The sequence below is a fragment of the Dermacentor variabilis genome, chromosome 10 (assembly GCF_050947875.1).
Source record: "Dermacentor variabilis isolate Ectoservices chromosome 10, ASM5094787v1, whole genome shotgun sequence".
Taxonomy (NCBI): Eukaryota; Metazoa; Arthropoda; class Arachnida; order Ixodida; family Ixodidae; genus Dermacentor; species Dermacentor variabilis.
This window is the reverse complement of record NC_134577.1, coordinates 49,280,782-49,299,212: the sequence shown is the minus strand read 5'-3', so window position 1 is coordinate 49,299,212 and position 18,431 is coordinate 49,280,782. Positions and strand designations below refer to the sequence as shown.

At 46.4% G+C, this 18,431-nt stretch overlaps 2 protein-coding genes across 2 annotated transcripts in view; one reads left to right on the top strand and one right to left on the bottom strand.

The window, feature by feature from the left end:
- LOC142559228 (uncharacterized) overlaps positions 1 to 16,908 on the bottom strand; it is a 46,167-nt gene extending 29,259 nt beyond the window's left edge. The window contains exons 1-2 of the mRNA XM_075670856.1: positions 16,538 to 16,908; positions 3,252 to 3,434 (exon numbers count right to left, since the gene is read on the bottom strand). Of these exons, the coding sequence (XP_075526971.1) occupies positions 3,252 to 3,413 (162 nt within the window). The 5' untranslated portion in view covers positions 3,414 to 3,434; positions 16,538 to 16,908. The remainder of the gene's footprint in view (positions 1 to 3,251; positions 3,435 to 16,537) is intronic.
- Positions 9,470 to 17,569, top strand: LOC142560501 (uncharacterized). The gene is made up of 4 exons (XM_075672657.1): positions 9,470 to 9,541; positions 12,143 to 12,265; positions 14,586 to 14,704; positions 15,805 to 17,569. Exons 2-4 carry the CDS (start codon positions 12,148 to 12,150, stop codon positions 16,114 to 16,116), a joined length of 549 nt encoding a protein of 182 aa, XP_075528772.1. The 5' UTR covers positions 9,470 to 9,541; positions 12,143 to 12,147; the 3' UTR covers positions 16,117 to 17,569.
- The last annotated feature ends 862 nt before the right edge of the window (positions 17,570 to 18,431 follow it).

Genomic DNA, 18,431 nt, shown 5'->3' with positions numbered 1-18,431 from the left:
GATCTTTTCTGCAAAAAATTAATGAAAATTCAGAATGCCAAAAAAAAAACAAGAAAGAAAGAAAGAAACAAGAAGAATGGTTTGCGACCATGCGACTGAGCAATGACAGAATTCACTAACGACTACGATACTAATGCAAAATCTTAGCGCAGCTCCATACGTGTTTTCATTTCGCGATATATTGAGGCAAAGCATTTGACAGAGACATGTAGAAGAGTTGCCAATCGCCGAAAAACTGATGTGCAGGTCAAGCGCGTCGGCTTTTATACCTGACTCCTCGAAGGCTCCAGTGTAATCGCTGGTGCCGCATGGCTTTCAGAAAGTACTACACACTTCGCGTCGCGCATACAATCAGATTTCAAAACAATAACAAGTCATGACAATCGAAACAATATCGAAACAAGCGCGAATGAAACCAAACCGAGCAAACCAAACAAGCGTGAGCGACTCCTGACGCGAGCAGACGATAGTACGAAACGAGCGGTTCGGCTGAGACCAGATACTAGTACTCATCGAGCGGTCGGGAGGGTCCAATGACACCAGTTTCCCGCGCACACGTCACTGAAGGGGTCGCTCTCATTGGTCTCCGCCGTTCGCGGCTCGCGTCTTTCATCGCACTATCCGCGTTTGCTCTTGCACCTTTCACTGTGCTCGTTCTCTCGGTTACGCCGCCGACGCCGCCGACGCTCGCCACAGGAACGGGCGCCTAAGAGCTGCGCTCTCATATGATATCACAATTCTGTAAACTTCACCTAATATCACATTTGATGCCGACGAAATTGACATATAATACACCACTCTTATACGTACCGCTATTATATGAGCAGGACTTTTGCAAAACGCTTGTAAACTGCGACGAATTCACGTAAGCTGTAAATTCACGTATCAGAAATTTGTCTGCCTTGTAGTAGACAGATGTAGTTTACAGAACTGCGATATCTGTTTTGGTGCAGATATCGTACTTCGTACTTCTTTTATGTATTAATTTTTTCCTTACCAATTTTCGATAATCACTGCTAAAAATTTCAGGCCCTAAATCAAAATTCTTCCTAGCGTCACTAGGATTGAGGTTTCTCGCTCAAACGCGAAAATTTCATTCTAATCGGTTCAGGGGTTGTCTCATTAAAGCATATCTGTGCTTAAAATGTATTTGAATAATCAACATTTGAGAACAGGCCCTGAGTTAAAGCGTACTCATAACGGAGCTGGTTCATCCCACGACTAACACCCTTACCTTAAAAGGCAAGATCGAATTGCGGATGGGTACATAGGAAGATTCGCTTTTTTGGCTAACTTTTACAACACGGCGACACAGAAGCTACATGAAATAAGCTTTAGCAGTTGTCGCTGTAAAGTATTTGTGTTGCTGTGCGCGCCAGATGGCAAGAATCAGCTTGCAGTTCTCAACCAAACAAACCTCGTTAACGAAACAGCATATGACGATATAATGGATACGACGAGGTGAAATTCCCCAAACCTCGTTATAACCAAACAGGATATGACGATATAATGGATACAACGAGGTGAAATTCTCCAGGAAATCCTCATAGAGATTCATGTAAAGGCAATAATGGATATAAAGAAGTAATGAATATAACGAAATAATTCTGGCTCCCCCCTTCAATTTTGTTATAACGAAGTTTTAGCGCATATGACTTCTCTCACTGCAGTAGAAATTTCGAGCTGGCATAAGCGGGTACAGAAAATAGTTTACAGCCTTCACGGTAATGGTGCTGGTCGCGGTACGAACCAGCACCATTAGGAGTGAAAAAGAAGTTGCAGTTTCGCTAGAAAGGCGAAGCATCGGTTGCGATAACAAATTAGTGGACAAATACGAATTCAGGATAGTAGTCTTATCGCCCGCATAAACTTGTAAACATAGGGATAGTAACTAAATTAACAAGCGTGGTATCACATGTGCACAAGCAAACATGAACACATGTCACTCGATGACCGCGGAAACTCACTGTCAAAACGCTGCAGCGAGGAACCACGGCAGCAGCAGAGAGCGAATTGACCTTCGTGCTACGTCTCGCAACCAACGCGAACTAAGCCGCGAAACAGCGCGCGGCGGTCTCTGTTCACGTCGCAGAAGGCCTTCAAGATATAGCGGCCCGCGCGACCGCCCGTAGTAGAACACGCCCCTCCTCCTCCCTGCCCCCCCCCGTATCCTTGCGCGTGACGGAAGACGGCGCGCTTCCTCCCCGCTTCCCTCGCTTGCGTGCGCGAGATTGAGCCGCGATCGCCGGCTCAACCCTCGCACGCTTTCACTCGCACATACAGCACGCGGCGTGCACCGATGAGTCATTGCCCTTGGATTCCATAGGAACCCTCACGGCGACGGCAGAAATCCGCCTGCAGTGTCCATATAATTTCTATCGCAATAAAATTTTTCAGCTAAGCTGTTAAGAGGAGTTCCGCAATGGTTCTCGTGCGGAATCGAAGGCCAACGTGCATGCAATGGCGTGGTCGATATCAAATGTATAAATGCAACGCAACGTGCGCGGGAACCTGAATTCGCTTTGAAACTTACAAATTATTATAGCATAAAAGTTACATTGCGTATATTTCATTCCAACAGACAACTTATACGCGCGTATTTTTTTTTTGAAGCAGTTATTTGTTTCTCACGCAGCCTTATACCAGTTCTACGTTGGAGGTCAGCTAGGAGTTGGTACGGCTGCAGCGATGGAAGCTGGCGCCGCGATGCTGCCACGCCGCCTGAGTGAGGGCCGCCGCAGAGTATTTGCTATTAAAATATCGCTACTAATTATTATAAAATAAACAGCTTGCGTGTACCTCACTGGAATATACAACTTTTCTTTTCGCACGGTTTTCCTATAGCCAGCAATTCGGAATTGTTGCTTCGCGCGTCGCATTTGAACGTCTAACCGTTCAGAGGCCAGCTATAGGAGTTCGATGCCAGGTAGGGGCCAGACCGACTGTGCGGTTGCGGCGGGAATGGGCTGATGGCGTTGTCCAACGCCGCCGCCAGCGTGGGGGCCCTACAGCGGCCGCAAAGGCTGGGGCGTCGGTAATGAATCGTAATAAGAAGCGCCTGCGAACATATACGCTTGAGTGTGAGGACTCGCTCTTTCAGCTTCCTTGCCTTTGACGTGTCAGTTGCTGAGATTGAAATTCATCTGCAAAGGATTGCTTCTTTCTTTCTTCTTTTCTTTTCACCTGGGACACCAGTTTCGAGACACGTATCCGCGAAAATATGTCGGGAATGCATAGGACTCCCTGCTTACCCCAGTACTGCTTCCGCGAAGCGACGTAGAGGTCGACATGACTCGTTTTTCTTGAGCGTTCGGACATCGGCAGCCCCTGCTTGCAGTCGCGATTCTTCTTCTCTTGAATTGGCGCGCGACTGTCACGAGAAGGTCTGGCCGCTGCACACGCGCCGCCTGCATTCCGTTTTATTGGAAGACGTGCTGCGTTGATTGATATAGTTTTGCGTGTTAAGTTACCGTAAATATATAGAAATTTTTGTACTTCTGGTGCTAAACGTAATTTTGGTTCCAATTTTGGCCCGTGTAGATACTTCGCCTGCTAACTAAAATGAACTGTTGGTGCAAGCAACGCGAAAACAAATAGTTACATTAATGAAGATTTCGGAGCCGGCTAACTGATTGCATCTGCTTAAAATTATGAGCAAAAGAAATAACTAAAGACATACTAAAGCATACACATAACCCATTAATTTTAGAGGCTACATGTGAAATCTTAGTTTTCGTTTTTTTTTCTATATGCGAGAGTATTTTTTCGTCTACGCCTACCCACTTTGCTCGATCTGGCAATCTGGCTTCTGTGCAATGCTGGAGTTTTCTAGATGGCGCCACAATGCTGTCTGGTGTAGGCTGCCTCAATACCCCGTTCCTTACAGTAAAGGAAAGGTCACCCGAAAGACAATGCATTTTATATTGTTCCGGCGACTTCATTTTTTTTACATTCTTTCTGAAGGCTGGTAAAAAAAATCAGTTGCATTTATAAATACATAAGCATGTGCACTGTATCACACGTGCTCAACTCCAACTGAACAGTGTTATCACAAATGTTATCGGTCGGCACGTAAGCCAAAATTCAATTTTTTTAGAGTTCATTCACGCATACTTTTCATCATACACAGCTAGGTACACATGCTGGTCAGTTAAAAGTCACAGTTTCGCCAGAAAGGTGGAGCATTGATTGTTATAGCAAATTAGCAGACAGCCATACGAAGTAAAGTTATCACTTTTATCGGCTGTGTCAACTTGTAAACATTCGCTTGCCAACTAAACTAAAAAGCGTAGTGTCAGCGCGCACAGCGAACATGAACACATCACACTCGATGACCGCGAACACTCGCTGTCAAAACGCTGGCGTGAGGAAACGCGGCAGCAGCAGCGAGCGACGTCACCTTCGTGCTTTCCATCGCTTCAACGCAAACTGAGCGCTGAGAACACACAGCACGCGCAAAGCTACAAGCCGCCGACGCGACGCACCTAGGTTCTGCCCCCAACGCAAATCGCTCTCAAGATAGGACGCGCGATCACGCGCAGTTGCATACTGAGTAGCACGCCGCTCCCCCCCCCTCCCCAACTGCCTCCGGTGCGTCGAAACGTTGGGTGCCTCGCGCGCGACGGAAGACGGCGCGCTTCCTCCTCGCTCTCCTTCGCTTCACGTTGGGTGTCTCGCGCGCGACGGAAGACGGCGCGCTTCTTCCCCGCTCTCCTACGGTTCGCGCGAGCGTGATTGAGCCGCGATCGTCGGCTCCCCTCGCATGCTTTCACTCGCACATACACCGTAGGGCGCGCACCGACGGTGTTATCGTCCTTGGACTTTATACGGAACATCACGGCAAAGGCGACGGCACAAATGCGTCTGAAGTGTCCATATAATTGGTATTGCAATAATATACAGCAGAGTTTGGAAAATAAACTAAAGCTGCCTTTTTTTCAACATTTCGTAAAACATTTTAGTACAGTGTGATCGCAATTTCATGAAGCTCGAGCATGTACAGAAACGCATTGCTGCGAGCTTTAATACCAACACGCTACACCATTCAGTACAAGTGTGAGAGAATCGGAAACAGATTGACTAATAGATAAAATAATATCAAACATTATTTTATCTCGAAGCGAGAAAGGGGTAGTCGGGTAAAAGCTGCTTACCTGTTTGACGTAGCCCGGTCTACCTATGTACAATTTGACGGCACTGAACTACACAGTAAGAGAAAACGAAACGTAAGATATGTCGACAGCAAGTGCTGCGCCCGCACATATGTCATAAATGAAAGACGTACTGCATTTAGTACATAAAACATTAATGTGCTTTTGGTAAAAAGAAACAAAAGCACGTGTAACACAGCAAGAAATGCAACAGGAGAATAAACGCAAAGCACGTGTATATAAACCTGAGGTTACAAAAGTCAAGGAAACATGAAGGAAAAAAAGATAGACACAGTGGCAATCACTCATTTACAAATTACAATATGCATAAAAAAGAAACAGCGCACTCACACGGCTTTCCACAGCTGCGATAGCAGAATACACAGTCGAAACGGTATAAGGACCATTCCTACATAAACCGTGTGATAAACGGCTCGGGTAGAAAAAAAAGGTAGCGTAACTAGCGCCCTTCATTCCCTAGGTGCGGACATGGTAACAGCATAATAACTACATCGCAAGAGCAAAGGAAAGGAATACATGATCTGATTAGCCAGATCAAATGTACTGCAATATGGCAATAGAAGAACGAGGGAGGGGACGCACGCAAAAAAAAAGTCAAGAACAATAAAAACATGTGCGCGAAACATGCACAAACGAAACAAAATGAGAAACCTTTGAAAAGGCCGTAGTGTTCCAGTGGTCACGTCTTGACTTGGCATTCCCATTTCCTTCCCTGCGCGCGTCGCGTGGAAGGCGGAAACACCACTGTCTTTTCTTTCCCCCGTCGATTGCGTGCACAACAGGACGCAACACTCTGTCACAGACGAGTTCCTGGACGTCTCGTAGTTCAGCTAAAGCAGCGACAGTAAAAATTCACGCACCAGCGGCTAGTCAGAAGGATGTTTCCGACGGCACGACAACACCGAGAAGAGCAAAGCGCACGGCCACTTTGACCCAAGATGGCGTCGGTAGGGAAATCGGCGGCGCGTGGCGGTTCAAAGGGTTGTCTCCACCCTGAATGGCGGCTCTGGCATCGAGGCATCTTAGTCTGATGTATCGAGTTACAATTACCATATAAGTTATAGCCTACCGTAAAAAAACACACATGATTGTCTTATGCGCACACGCCGTATGCGTCGGAGCAACGACAACACATATGAGGAAGCTCCGCTTATGGTAACGACAGTTATGATGGCCACGAACATGATGACGAGATGACGCGCGTGATGATGACGAGTCTCAAGGCGAGTCTTCATTCAAATACTTTCGCATTGACAGCCATCGATAGAAGGGTTCTACCGCAATGTTTTGTGCGTGCGTGCGTTATTCTTTTTCAGCCACCAGCTCAGGACAACCTTCTCAGCATGATCATATCCTGCAAGTGAATTATTTTCTGCTGTTTATCATATATAAGGTGATGCCGACATTGAGACCCCAGTAAATTGCGATGCATGACCTTCAGTGTAACCATGTACTATTCTCTATATTCGGCGCGGTAATGCTCGTAGCGTCTTGGGTATATATGCTGACTGGATATACCGAGTGTCCCAGCTAACGTTAGCCAACGCGTTCCACGAAATAGAAAATGATTAAGACAACACGGTACAAGGTACGACTATAAGAGTTGTGGTGTTCTGTCGTTAGAGGTCGGACGATCGAACACCGTAGGTCTTAAAACCCTCTTGCCCCGTATTTTCTTTATCTTTCTTTTTCGGCGAGACCTTGGCTCATATTAGCTGGGACACCCTATAGATACATTAATACAGATTCAGCACGGTAATGTATAGTAACCAAGAGGGACTAGTGATGGCACTCGGTAAACCGTCTTTCGTAAGACCCTGCGGTCACCGGTCATCAAGCTGGTTCCCACTGGCGAGTTACTACAAAGGGGACATTTGCAGCTTCTATATGACCAGCTATTGCGTTGACACTTTTTTTTTATTAGAAAAGCGTAGCGCTAAGGAGCACCATAAACAAAAATAAACGAACATATTATAAACGATGGTGCGACCTCGAAATATGAAGGAACTTCGGCTTGGTTCTGCTGAGAGTCCATGGACCAAGAACGTATTTGCATTTCACCCGCCGTGGTTGCTCAGTGGCTATGGTGTTAGGCTGCTGAGCACGAGGTCGCGGGATCGAATCCCGGCCACGGCGGCCGCATTTCGAAGGGGTGCACGTTAAAGAACCCCAGGTGGTTGAAATTTTCGGAGTCCTCCACTACGGCGTGCCTCATAATCAGAAAGTGGTTTCGGCACCTAAAACCCCATAATTTAATTTTCTTTATTTGCATTTCGCCTCTATGCGCACGCGGTCCCTACGGTCATCTAAATTACAAGCAGCAGAGTACCACAGCGACTGTGTGGCCACGTGGTGTTCCCCTTCTTTTCGACACTAATAAGTTTGATTTAAATTTAACATTCACGAACTTCTTTTGGCGTACGCCTCCCGATCCGTGGGTGCATACCAGTCGGTATGTGCCCCGTTTACCAAGGTCATCAACCCGCCCTGATCCGAGCGGCCACGCAGGCCTGCCGATTGGAGACCAATAAGGGTACCGCCATAGAGTTTATACTACATAGAGTTATAATTTCTAGAGGAAAACTGCGGCACTCTATAGTGTCTACGGGACCTGCGAACATATGACGCTTCGGCCAGATTGGGAATGATGGTTAGCGTACGGATATGCCTAAACTTCGTCCATATGGCTTCTAACGGCTTTGCGACATTGGAAATCGATCCTCTCCAACAAAAAATTGCGTTATGAGTGCAACAATTTGCTATGATTACGCGCGTTCGCGAAGTTTTACCGTCTTTTTGCGTTTGAGAAAATCGGATTGTCTTAAAATTAAGCCAAATAGAGGCGTACAAAGTGTAGTTTACAAAGCCGCAAGAGAACATCTGAAGCCACAAGCACTAAGATCAGATATATATATATATATATATATATATATATAAATGCGAAAGACAAAGGGAAACAATGTAGCGTATAACCCAGCACGCAACCTTTCCCGAAGAAGCTCAGCGTGGCGCGAAAGTCGTCGCGCTGGTAGGATCTTGATACGTGTCACTAGCCAGCACACTGAAATTATGGAGGCGACACGGGCGCGGTACGTTGCTGTTCTTGTGGCCTCAAATCATGGCTTATACCCGTGAGAGGGATACGCCACACTGGAGTTGATGAAAAGTGTACACATAAAGAAATGCAAAAAGAAAAGGACAATAAGAAAGGAAACATTGCGTAATATAAGAACAACATTTTGATGGGGCCTTTCTTGTGCTGGGGTACAAAATTTAGTTTAAGTGCACCACGGTCTCCCTAGCAGCGCAACCCTCCGGGCGCTTCGATGGACTTCTGCAGAGCTGCTACAATGGGCCTGTGGCTGCAGTACTGGGTCAAACTGGCACGCACCAAACGTATGCCACAAGCTAGTGGAACGTCAAGCTTCTTCCTCTGTGCGAGTGCAATGTTCAGTGAGTAAGTGTCCACACAATGGTCACTATGTGTTATCCTTCTCGGATAATCTATGACTCACTCACACGACGAAAGCATACGCCGTGACGCTGCTTCACAAATCGTCCACAAGCATAGAGAGCGAGGGAAAGGAAATTAAGAAGAAAAATAATATAACAAAGCTGGGACAGTAGGGTCAAGCTCGGATATCTCCCGGAATATCTCGAAGCGCTATTCCGGGAGCTCCCAGCACCGCACAGAAGCACGCGGTCCCCATCGCCCCGGGAGTGTCAGCCTCGCTATCGACGCTACCGATAAGGACTCACGTGCGACCGGCCCGCCTCGACACAGCTGACTTGCTACTCTGCAAACCGCTTTGCAGCCGTGGAAGTGAACGCTCGTCGATTCTTACCGCGTTGCTGCAAGTCCCGTGAGTAGAACAATTGCGTAAGCACGCGCACATCACTCATTGTCTAGTATAGTCGCGTTTCTTCTATGCATGCGCGGATATTGAGAAAATGTGACTTGCTACTCTGCAAACCGCTTTGCAGCCGTGGAAGTGAACGCTCGTCGATTCTTACCGCGTTGCTGCAAGTCCCGTGAGTAGAACAATTGCGTAAGCACGCGCACATCACTCATTGTCTAGTATAGTCGCGTTTCTTCTATGCATGCGCGGATATTGAGAAAATGTGACTTGCTACTCTGCAAACCGCTTTGCAGCCGTGGAAGTGAACGCTCGTCGATTCTTACCGCGTTGCTGCAAGTCCCGTGAGTAGAACAATTGCGTAAGCACGCGCACATCACTCATTGTCTAGTATAGTCGCGTTTCTTCTATGCATGCGCGGATATTGAGAAAATGTGACTTGCTACTCTGCAAACCGCTTTGCAGCCGTGGAAGTGAACGCTCGTCGATTCTTACCGCGTTGCTGCAAGTCCCGTGAGTAGAACAATTGCGTAAGCACGCGCACATCACTCATTGTATAGTATAGTCGCGTTTCTTCTATGCATGCGCGGATATTGAGAAAGTGTGCGTATGGCGTGTGTGTGTGGGGGGGGAGACGTCATTATAGTTACACACTCTCAGTTGCAGAGATCGCTTCCTGTACTACCGCTACGTAGCAATATGAACCACGTGAGTCTCTCGGGATTGGGTGACATTTGCCCCGGCGACGTGCGAGTATACCGTACCGGTTATGAGGCAGAAGCAGCAGAGCGATACAATGGTATGCGCAGTGTTCAGTGTAGAACAGCAGTTGACCCCGTCGAAGACGAGGCAAATAATCTACCGAAGCAAGCTCAGTTTAGACAACTAGGTATAATTTTCTCGAATATAGACATCATCTATCTGGGAGCATGCTCTCTAGAAGAGGGAGAGGGTTGTTTGCTCGGCTGTGAGTATATCTTTACTTGTTTCAAGGCGACATTGTTGATAAATTATTTGTGTTATTTTTCATTCATTTCTTCTCCAAAATTTCCTTTTTTTTTTATAGATAACCATAAACGTGCGTCGTTTCCAATGCCACGAGGCTCTTGACCAACCTCCCACAGGGGGTATGCGCCATTAGTAGAAACCAAACCAAACGGCAAGCTACGGAAAATACTGCGAAGCACTTCAGTTCTCGTGCGATCTTGTCTTTCCTCAAACAGCCAGTGCGCTTGCGTTATGTAGGACCTAACTTACGGTAGCGTACGCCATCTTCCTAAGACGTGACGTCGTCAGCGATGGATACGTGTGAGGCACGCCCACTGCTGGCGAAGAAGCCACGATTCTAGCAGTGCGCTCCATGCTTAGTCGGTTATATTTATCCGTACACAACTGCTGGACGTTAATTCAAGTATTGCACGCTGCTGTGTGGATTGCCTATCTATAATTGTTGACTTGTACTAGTTGGTTAAGTAAAGTTAGACACTGCTCGCCATTGAGCAGGTCAGCTCTTACGCAGATGATCTGGCGCTATCAAAAGGCCTTCGCGCGAAGTTTTCACTATTCCGAATCTGCGGTACTTTCCTGCGCCTCCGCAATACTTGCAGGGGAATTATTTTTCTTTTTTGTTTTTGCAGGCTCTAGTGATGTGATACAACACGTTCCACGTAAACAGTTCACATGTATAGGTGAACAATAGTATAGTATAGTATATTATAGTATAGTATAGTATAGTATAGTATAGTATAGTATAGCATAGTATAGGTGAGCAATCTGCATAAATCTAGCAGGGCGGCATGTGTACGTGTCTGCGGAAGTTCGGGGAAGCCTCGGAAGCCATGTTTTGTTGCGACCTTGAAGTAGAGCTGATAACAACAATCCTCTGACCTCAAGTTCTATCAATCGTTTTAGATTAGGGGGCTTTAGATAAAAGGGCATTAACCTTTATCGCGCGCTGCGTGCTACACGCCGGAATCAGAAACGCTTGTTAAAACAATTATGTTTAAAACGCCTCGAATACGTCTTAAGGTTCTTCGGATTAATACTGCGCTTCAAAATTTGTTACGCATCAAGTGTTTCACAGAAAAGAGTTGTAGGCTACAGACGTCTGGCACGTTTGTGTGTCGTTATGTACAGAACGTCGTGTTCGGCGTGGTATATGCGTACCAGGTTCGTTATGTATGCATGTACTGTGCTCTCTCGTATCGTTGCTTCCACAGCAGTGATTTGTACTGGGCGAATTTCACAACTTGCTCGCTGTTTTAAAGCACAACGCAAGTAAAACAGCCCGCCCCTCAAGTATTTTATTTGTGAATTCACGAGTTGGGGGGGGGGGGGGGGGACTCAACATTCGTAGGCGCAGCAGATGAGAGTTTAGAATTCCTAATCTTCTACGACGAAGCTGTATATGGCTAGGGCTCCGTGCATTTTCGTTCTCCGTGAACAAAAACTATCATCGTCAATGTATCGTAGCCCCGTAAGCATTCATTTTTCCCTAAGCAAGCAAAAAATGCAATGTCTCATAGCCCCATAAGGCAGATGCTACAAGCACTCAGCATAGCGAAGCGAACAGTGCTTAAATTCTTTTTAATCAAGCATACAACATACAGAACGGCATATCGAAAACTGTCATTATCAATGGCTCATATACCCCCGTGAGCAATTGTATTTTGTACTTTCTCTATTGCATTTTGCAACTTATTACTAACAGTGCTTTACGCCTGGACTATATGAGAATGAGTGTATATACACAAAATTAAAAGATTAGTTTTTACAATCCGGAGCCACACGACGTGCCTACAAATCTAAGTACATTCAACCCACTGTGTCTGCAGGCCCCGTCCGCGTACACGGCGAACCTGCAGGAAAGATTTTCACTCTCCTTCACTTAACTGTAATCACTACAACATCCAATTCCCCGTTTCCCTGAAAGCTATATGGAGCCCAAACATTGTTAGTAAATATTGTTTGTCATTTTCTGGTCTCCTTCGATAATAAGTTCGCTGTCACATTTGGCTGGCACTTCTAACAAATAAATATAGCGTACGGATTGTTTTCTGCATACTCGCCCAAAACTTTGCTTTTAACTTTTCTCTGTTCCTCTCTTTTACGCAGACATCATGGATCCACGGACGTGGTCAGCTGGCAGGGGCGTCTGGCTCGCCCTCTTGTTTGATGTGACGCTAGCTAATTCCGTTAACACGATACGTCGCTTGGGGACCGACCACGACTACACATGTAAGCGTCGTACTAGCCTCTCTGTCGTGGGCATCGCAACAGCTTAGTGCATGGCCTCCGAGATCTGGCGGTGCGCGCTGTATTTAGCAGGCGCCGCCCGATCTAGGCGGCAATGCTGAGGTTATAGTACCCCCCCCCCCCCCCGCAGAAAAAGATTACTAGAGGGTAATTCTGGCGCTATAGTGTCTATGTGAACTGGAAGTAGGGAGGCTCTGGCAGCATGGAGGACAATGGCTAGCACATAGATTTGCCTAAACTTCGTCTTTGTGTCTTCAAACGCTTTGCCACTTTTCAAATTGATCATCTTCAACGAAATACCGCGGCATAAACGCAACGATTCACAATGATTACGCGTACGCGCTGTACCTTGCTCTGTGCAGAAAACAATCGATGCTCGAAAACTTTTGAGAGATAAAGTGCAATAAGTAGCGTCACAAGAACGCCTAAAGCCGCAAGTCACGAAGATTATACAAGTCCACGCACGCACTAACCATCGTTCCCATAGTACCAGATAAAGCCCCTTAAACTTCGTAAAGTAGCGGCACGCTTTGAAGACGCCGCCTCCTCCTCGCGCGCTCTGGCCGAGGCCGACGCCGCGTCGCTATTGGCCTAATAGCATCACGTGGGCCCTCGCGGCGTGCATCAGCGCCATTTTTGTTCGAGAAGCGTCTACGGAGTGGCGAGGAGCGCATGTTGGCGCGGTTGCTACGCTCGAACAGTGTAGGCGGCGCCACGGTCGAAGAGAGAGCGTGAAATAGAGGAGAAACGAGGAGTGAAGGCGGAGGAGGGAGTATCGCTACTTCACGAAGTTTAAGGGGTTTTAGTAGCAGAGCGATAGCAGCGCCATCTAATGATTTTTGTAGCAAATCCGCGGCTGAGTGTCTCGTATCCCTTGACGTTGAGCGTCCCCTGCAGACAGGCGTAGCAAACATATGTTGTGCGACGCGGCGTCATGTCACAAGCAGATGGGCTTCCCACTGAGATATAATTTTGACAAAATATATTGAACACGCTCCTACAAATAACGACTACTCCAGACACTTAAAACTCTGCACCGATTACCTTGCTATACTTCATCGAGAATTTAAATCCCGCAATAGGTATTTCTGTAAAGAATTCCGCACTTATTGTTACTTTTAAAGCGATTATTCACCGGCAACCGCTATCGCTGTAAATATGCCGGTTATTGTTACTCTTGAGGCGGTTATCCCAACCTGAACCGCTATCACTATAAAATATTCCGCAGTTATTGCCACCTTTAAAACTGTTATTCGCGCCAGCAACCGCTGTCGCTATAAAAATTCTGCAGTTGTTACTTTTAAGGTGGTTATTCGCCCTCAACCGCTATCGCTGTAAATATACTGCAGATGTCAGAACAGGCGTCTCAGCCTTTGATTAAACAGCCTCTTTTCCTGCGATCCCATTTTTTATCAGTGCGCTTCTTTGCAGATAACAAAGCGCAGGCACCCTAGGAACCCTCCATTACGCGTTGCGATAATAAAAAGAAACGTTCCTGTTGCTCTTTATTAAATATAACACATGCAGTTCCACAGGGAAGCATTTTGCTACTATTACTATTTGTTATTTACGTAAATGACATAACCAGGTCAACTGAGCGTGTCAAGTGCATTGTGTACGCAGTGTCGTCTGCGTACATGACGCACTTGGAGCGCTCAGTTAACCTGGTGATGTCATTTACGTAAATATTAAACAGTAGTTTCCAGTCTAACAACGTTCACGAGCTTACCTATCTGGCAAAAATACTGCCCATTACAAACATTACTAGAACAGAAAAGAATAAACTGCTTAGAGATCGACGTCAGCAAAATTAAAGCCGTACTGTTTACACCTGTGCAAGAAGTTGTCAATCGTAACGTCCTATTCGAACTTAGGGTCACAAGATATGCATGTTAAGTAAGCGGAGACACTAGCCATGAATTTCAGTGGGCACCTAAACTGGCATACACATGTCGATTGTGTGGCAGGATGCTTGGCAAGTGCTTGTGGCATACTGTGTAAATTCCGGCAGGTACTTCCATCTAAGATGAGATTGTTACTTTGTAATTCAATATCTGCGCCCCTCATATAAATTACTGTAACCCTGTGCGGGGAAACATGTCGTATATTAACAAACTCCATTTACTACAAAAGCTACAAAGAGACGGCTCGAAGTCTATTAACTATATAAAACGTTTTTTTTTTTTTTTTTTACTCGGCCCAATATTTTGTTGCCGTTGGCATTTAAAGCTTCGTGCAGTGGTGAAACCCGGCGACAACGGAGCCTTATATTGACGTCGCCTCTCCACGTGCTCACACGCAGGGGATGACCTCACCATGACTGCCGGTGCCAAATTGGGGGCCATCCTGTTTGCGATCCTGGTCGTGGTCACCTTACTGTTCGTGTGCTGGTGCGCATGCGCTAGGTGGTCGCGCGCAGAGGTAAGTTGCGGCCCAACGATCAGTGCCGGATGGCTGCCTTGAACCGATAAGTAAATAACTCCGAACGTCGACAGTGGGCACGAAATACCTGCTAGGCGGTGTCACGTGGGTTTCGGCCTCGCCGATATATCGCAGAGCGCCTTGGCGAAGTGACTGGCCATCCATTCGTAATACATCAAGGCAAAGAAAATGTTGCAATAATTATTGCGTGAATTCTCGCAACGACCCACCTCCCCCCAATCCTCGCACAAACTCATACGTGCAGGTGTTTGTGAATCGGAGCGCAGTATTTTACGTTCTTTGTAAGAGTAACTTCTCCTGCTCTTAAACAGCGTGAAAATATACAATACGGTTGAAGAGTTATGTGGAGACAATTTTTAATGCTTTCTGCGTGTTCTTAACTGCTGAGCCCGCGAGCCTCAACCGGTGAGTTCACCATAGGCTACCGCGAACAGTGCATTCGCAGTCAGACACTTTCGTATTGGTTCGGTCATCCAATGATCTCGAAAAACTGGAAATGTGCACCGTGCTACAGATTTGTCTACAGTGGAAGTAAACTGCTAAGTGATTTATTTGTTTATCTTTAGAACAGTGCGCCAATAGACGATAAAACTCCAGTTACAATAAAACCCCAATTCTGAAATTCAACGAGCGGCACCTGTACAATAATTTTCTGTCAAACTAGTGGTTTACGTTTAAGTGGCTTGAACTTTTTGCTGCAACGGGCGCAGAATGACCGTGGAGCATTAGCAATAGTTGGCCTTGTTTGTCTCTTTTTTTTTTCTTTTTGCCGTTTTCTGCGTTTGGAGTTTAAGGAGAGAAAATATTTCGTACAATATACGCTTTTTTTTTTTTTTCGCAGCGCAACCGAACGCATTAGGAACCAGATTTTTCTCCTTTCGTCTGAAATTAACGCATCCATATCTTTTTTTTTTTTTAACTTTTGTATAGCTTAGCCTTGCTTTCAAATGCCTGCAAAGTGTTTACTGTCCTATTCTTTTTTCACCCAAATGAACCAACACAAAGATTATTCACGCAATACATCATTCTTTTTTTTTTTGTACTCTTTTACTTGAAGCCTTAACCAACGAATCTTGCAGGAAGCACAGCAGCCGCTCATACCTTCTCCAAGGGTGCCGGCTACGCTCGGCCCAGCTGGGCGCAGCTACACGCAGCAGCCGGTTCCGTGCGCAATGACATCTCCGGTCGCACCGTACCCGCAGCCGTACTACTACCAGCAGCAGGCGCCGCCTTACCCGCAAGAGGCACTCTACGTTGGCCACAACATGGCGCCCTACGCAGAGCCACCCACGGTGCCCACGCAACGGCCGTCGGCGCCGATAATCCCACCGCCTATAATGCCACCACCGCCACCGCCTACATACATCTATCCACCGCAATATGCTCAATGAAACGTCGCAGCAGCCACGAACGATAAGGGTGCTGGACACTGACTGAACCGGGGGCTGCGGCGAATCCCGGACTGCATCGACACGCCATTTACGGCAACGCCTGAAGGACAGATACGAACTCTCGAGAACGCCCCCATACCCCAAGTGTACAAGTGCTGTGTAACCATTGTGATGATGGCGGTCGTCGCGTAATGTGCATAATATAATGCGTATAGTAACGTGGCACGTATGCAGTGCCAAAATGATAACGTCAGCGTAAGAATGAGCGCTCGTGCGCGCTGTACGTGATGCGGGTGTCTTTTTCGGCGCTCCCAAGCTTCTACCACGACGGCGCATAGTGGCTCACACAATTTAAAGACAGAAACATGCAACAAGTAAACAACCGCAAAAGAACACGCCTATACACACACGACACACCTACCTCAAGGCTTGGTTAACTCTTCAGCATCGCTGAGAGGTTGAACAGGCGACAGGGCGTCGTGGTATACCTGGGTCGAGAATAGCTAGAACATCAGAGGTGCAAACGTCAACCGCAGACGCAAAAGAAGAAGCGAAGAATGCATGCAACAGATAACATATTAAAGCAATTGACGTTAGTACTAAACGACAGTTACCGCAGTTGACGGTTCTGTATTAGCTTTCACTATCTGGTGTTCCTTAACGTTCACCTCTCGGCACATTCACGTTCGCGCTCTGCCCCATTATTTCAAAAGCATCGAATCTTGACTAGCACAAACATTCTGTGTAAAAAATTAGCGTTTGTTATATACACTCATATGAAACAGAATTTATCATTGTTCTTAGATAAATACGTCCCTAAAGAATACTCGTACAACCCCCGGCATACCACTTATAACAAAAAAAGAAAGATCCGCACTAACTACGGTTCACAAAATTTATCATATCAGATTCCTAACTTCCTGAATAAACACGAAACAGCTATGACCGTTATTACAGAATATATCTCAGCGCAAGCATTTAAAGAGAACATAAGCTGATACCTTCTTGGCACACAATGTTGAAATGTTTTTCGCTTTTTTTCTCGGGGTGTCCATTCATTATTAAAGTTTCTTCTCTCTCTCGGGGTGTTAAGTGAGCACGAAATGTTGGTTCAGTTGTAAGGTTCGTTTTTTTTTATTGTTCGTGTTTATTTGTTTTGGTCGATTTTTCTGTACTTCATGACACAAATACCATTCGTCCATAGCTGTGCACTAATCGCGATGCAGATGAGTCTGGCCTAAAGTTTTGTTTAGATGCATTGTTGCCAGTGCTTTTCAATGATTTATGTTCAAAGTTTAGCCGACGGGCAATGTAGCAATTAGTATAATGATGTTGGGTGATGTGTTTGGGAAGCGGGGGCAAGGGGGCTTACTCTCTGTCAGGCATTAATTGCCTTTATGTCTGCCTCCTAGGTAAGTGTCTTGATGCCTAAATAAAATACTTTAACTTTGAACTCCGCAAGAACGTTTCTGCATTCCATCGCCATCGGAATGCGGCAGATACGGCCGGGATTCGAACCCACGACCTCGCGCTCAGCAGCTGAACGACACGCCACGTGGCAAACTGTATATATCCAGCCTCTGAACCTCACGACATAGTATGTTACAAAAGCCCCATGCAGCGCTGAACTTATAAAGCTTCTCGTTCCTAAGTGCTCTTCGCTATTGTCGAACCCCCTTCCCTAATAGTATGTCAAGCATCAGGATTGGCTAGAATTTTTTTTCTTACGATTATTTCTAGCGTACAAGCTTTTTGTGAATGCGGGCTTACTTGTCTTCTCCCCGAGCTATCAGTTTCAGGTTGCTTTGCCCACGGGTGGATAGCACCACTGCAGAGCCTGTAAGATAACAGAGAGCTTTATCAAGCTTTACAAATATACCGATTAGCGAGCACAAACGGCGTACGTTGTGCTTTCAGCGCAAGTCCTTGGGTCTCAGAAAGATCTAATAGAAATCTGCGTTTTTTTGCGTGCACAAGCTACACTTGCAGCACCCTACTGCAACGCTCTTCATTAAGAGGCGAAAGATCGCATTGCAACAAGCTTGCAGCAAGGAGCAGCCTCTGCAGTGATGCACGCTCACGTTTGCCGTGTCGTAAATGTCGTTGACCCCTCGCTGAACATAGTTGCCTTAATAATAATAATATTTGGGGTTTTACGTGCCAAAACCACTTTCTGATTATGAGGCACGCCGTAGTGGAGGACTCCGGGAATTTTGACCACCTGGGGTTCTTTAACGTGCGCCTAAATCTAAGCACACGGGTGTTTTCGCATTTCGCCCCCATCGAAATGCGGCCGCCGTGGCCGGGATTCGATC

Excerpts from the sequence above, each read along its gene's own strand:
- LOC142560501 (XM_075672657.1), top strand. The coding sequence starts at position 12,148 with ATGGATCCACGGACGTGGTCAGCTGGCAGGGGCGTCTGGCTCGCCCTC. Across the intron at positions 12,266-14,585 it reads GACCGACCACGACTACACAT|GGGATGACCTCACCATGACT; the intron begins GTAAGCGTCGTA and ends GCTCACACGCAG. Across the intron at positions 14,705-15,804 it reads CTAGGTGGTCGCGCGCAGAG|GAAGCACAGCAGCCGCTCAT; the intron begins GTAAGTTGCGGC and ends CGAATCTTGCAG.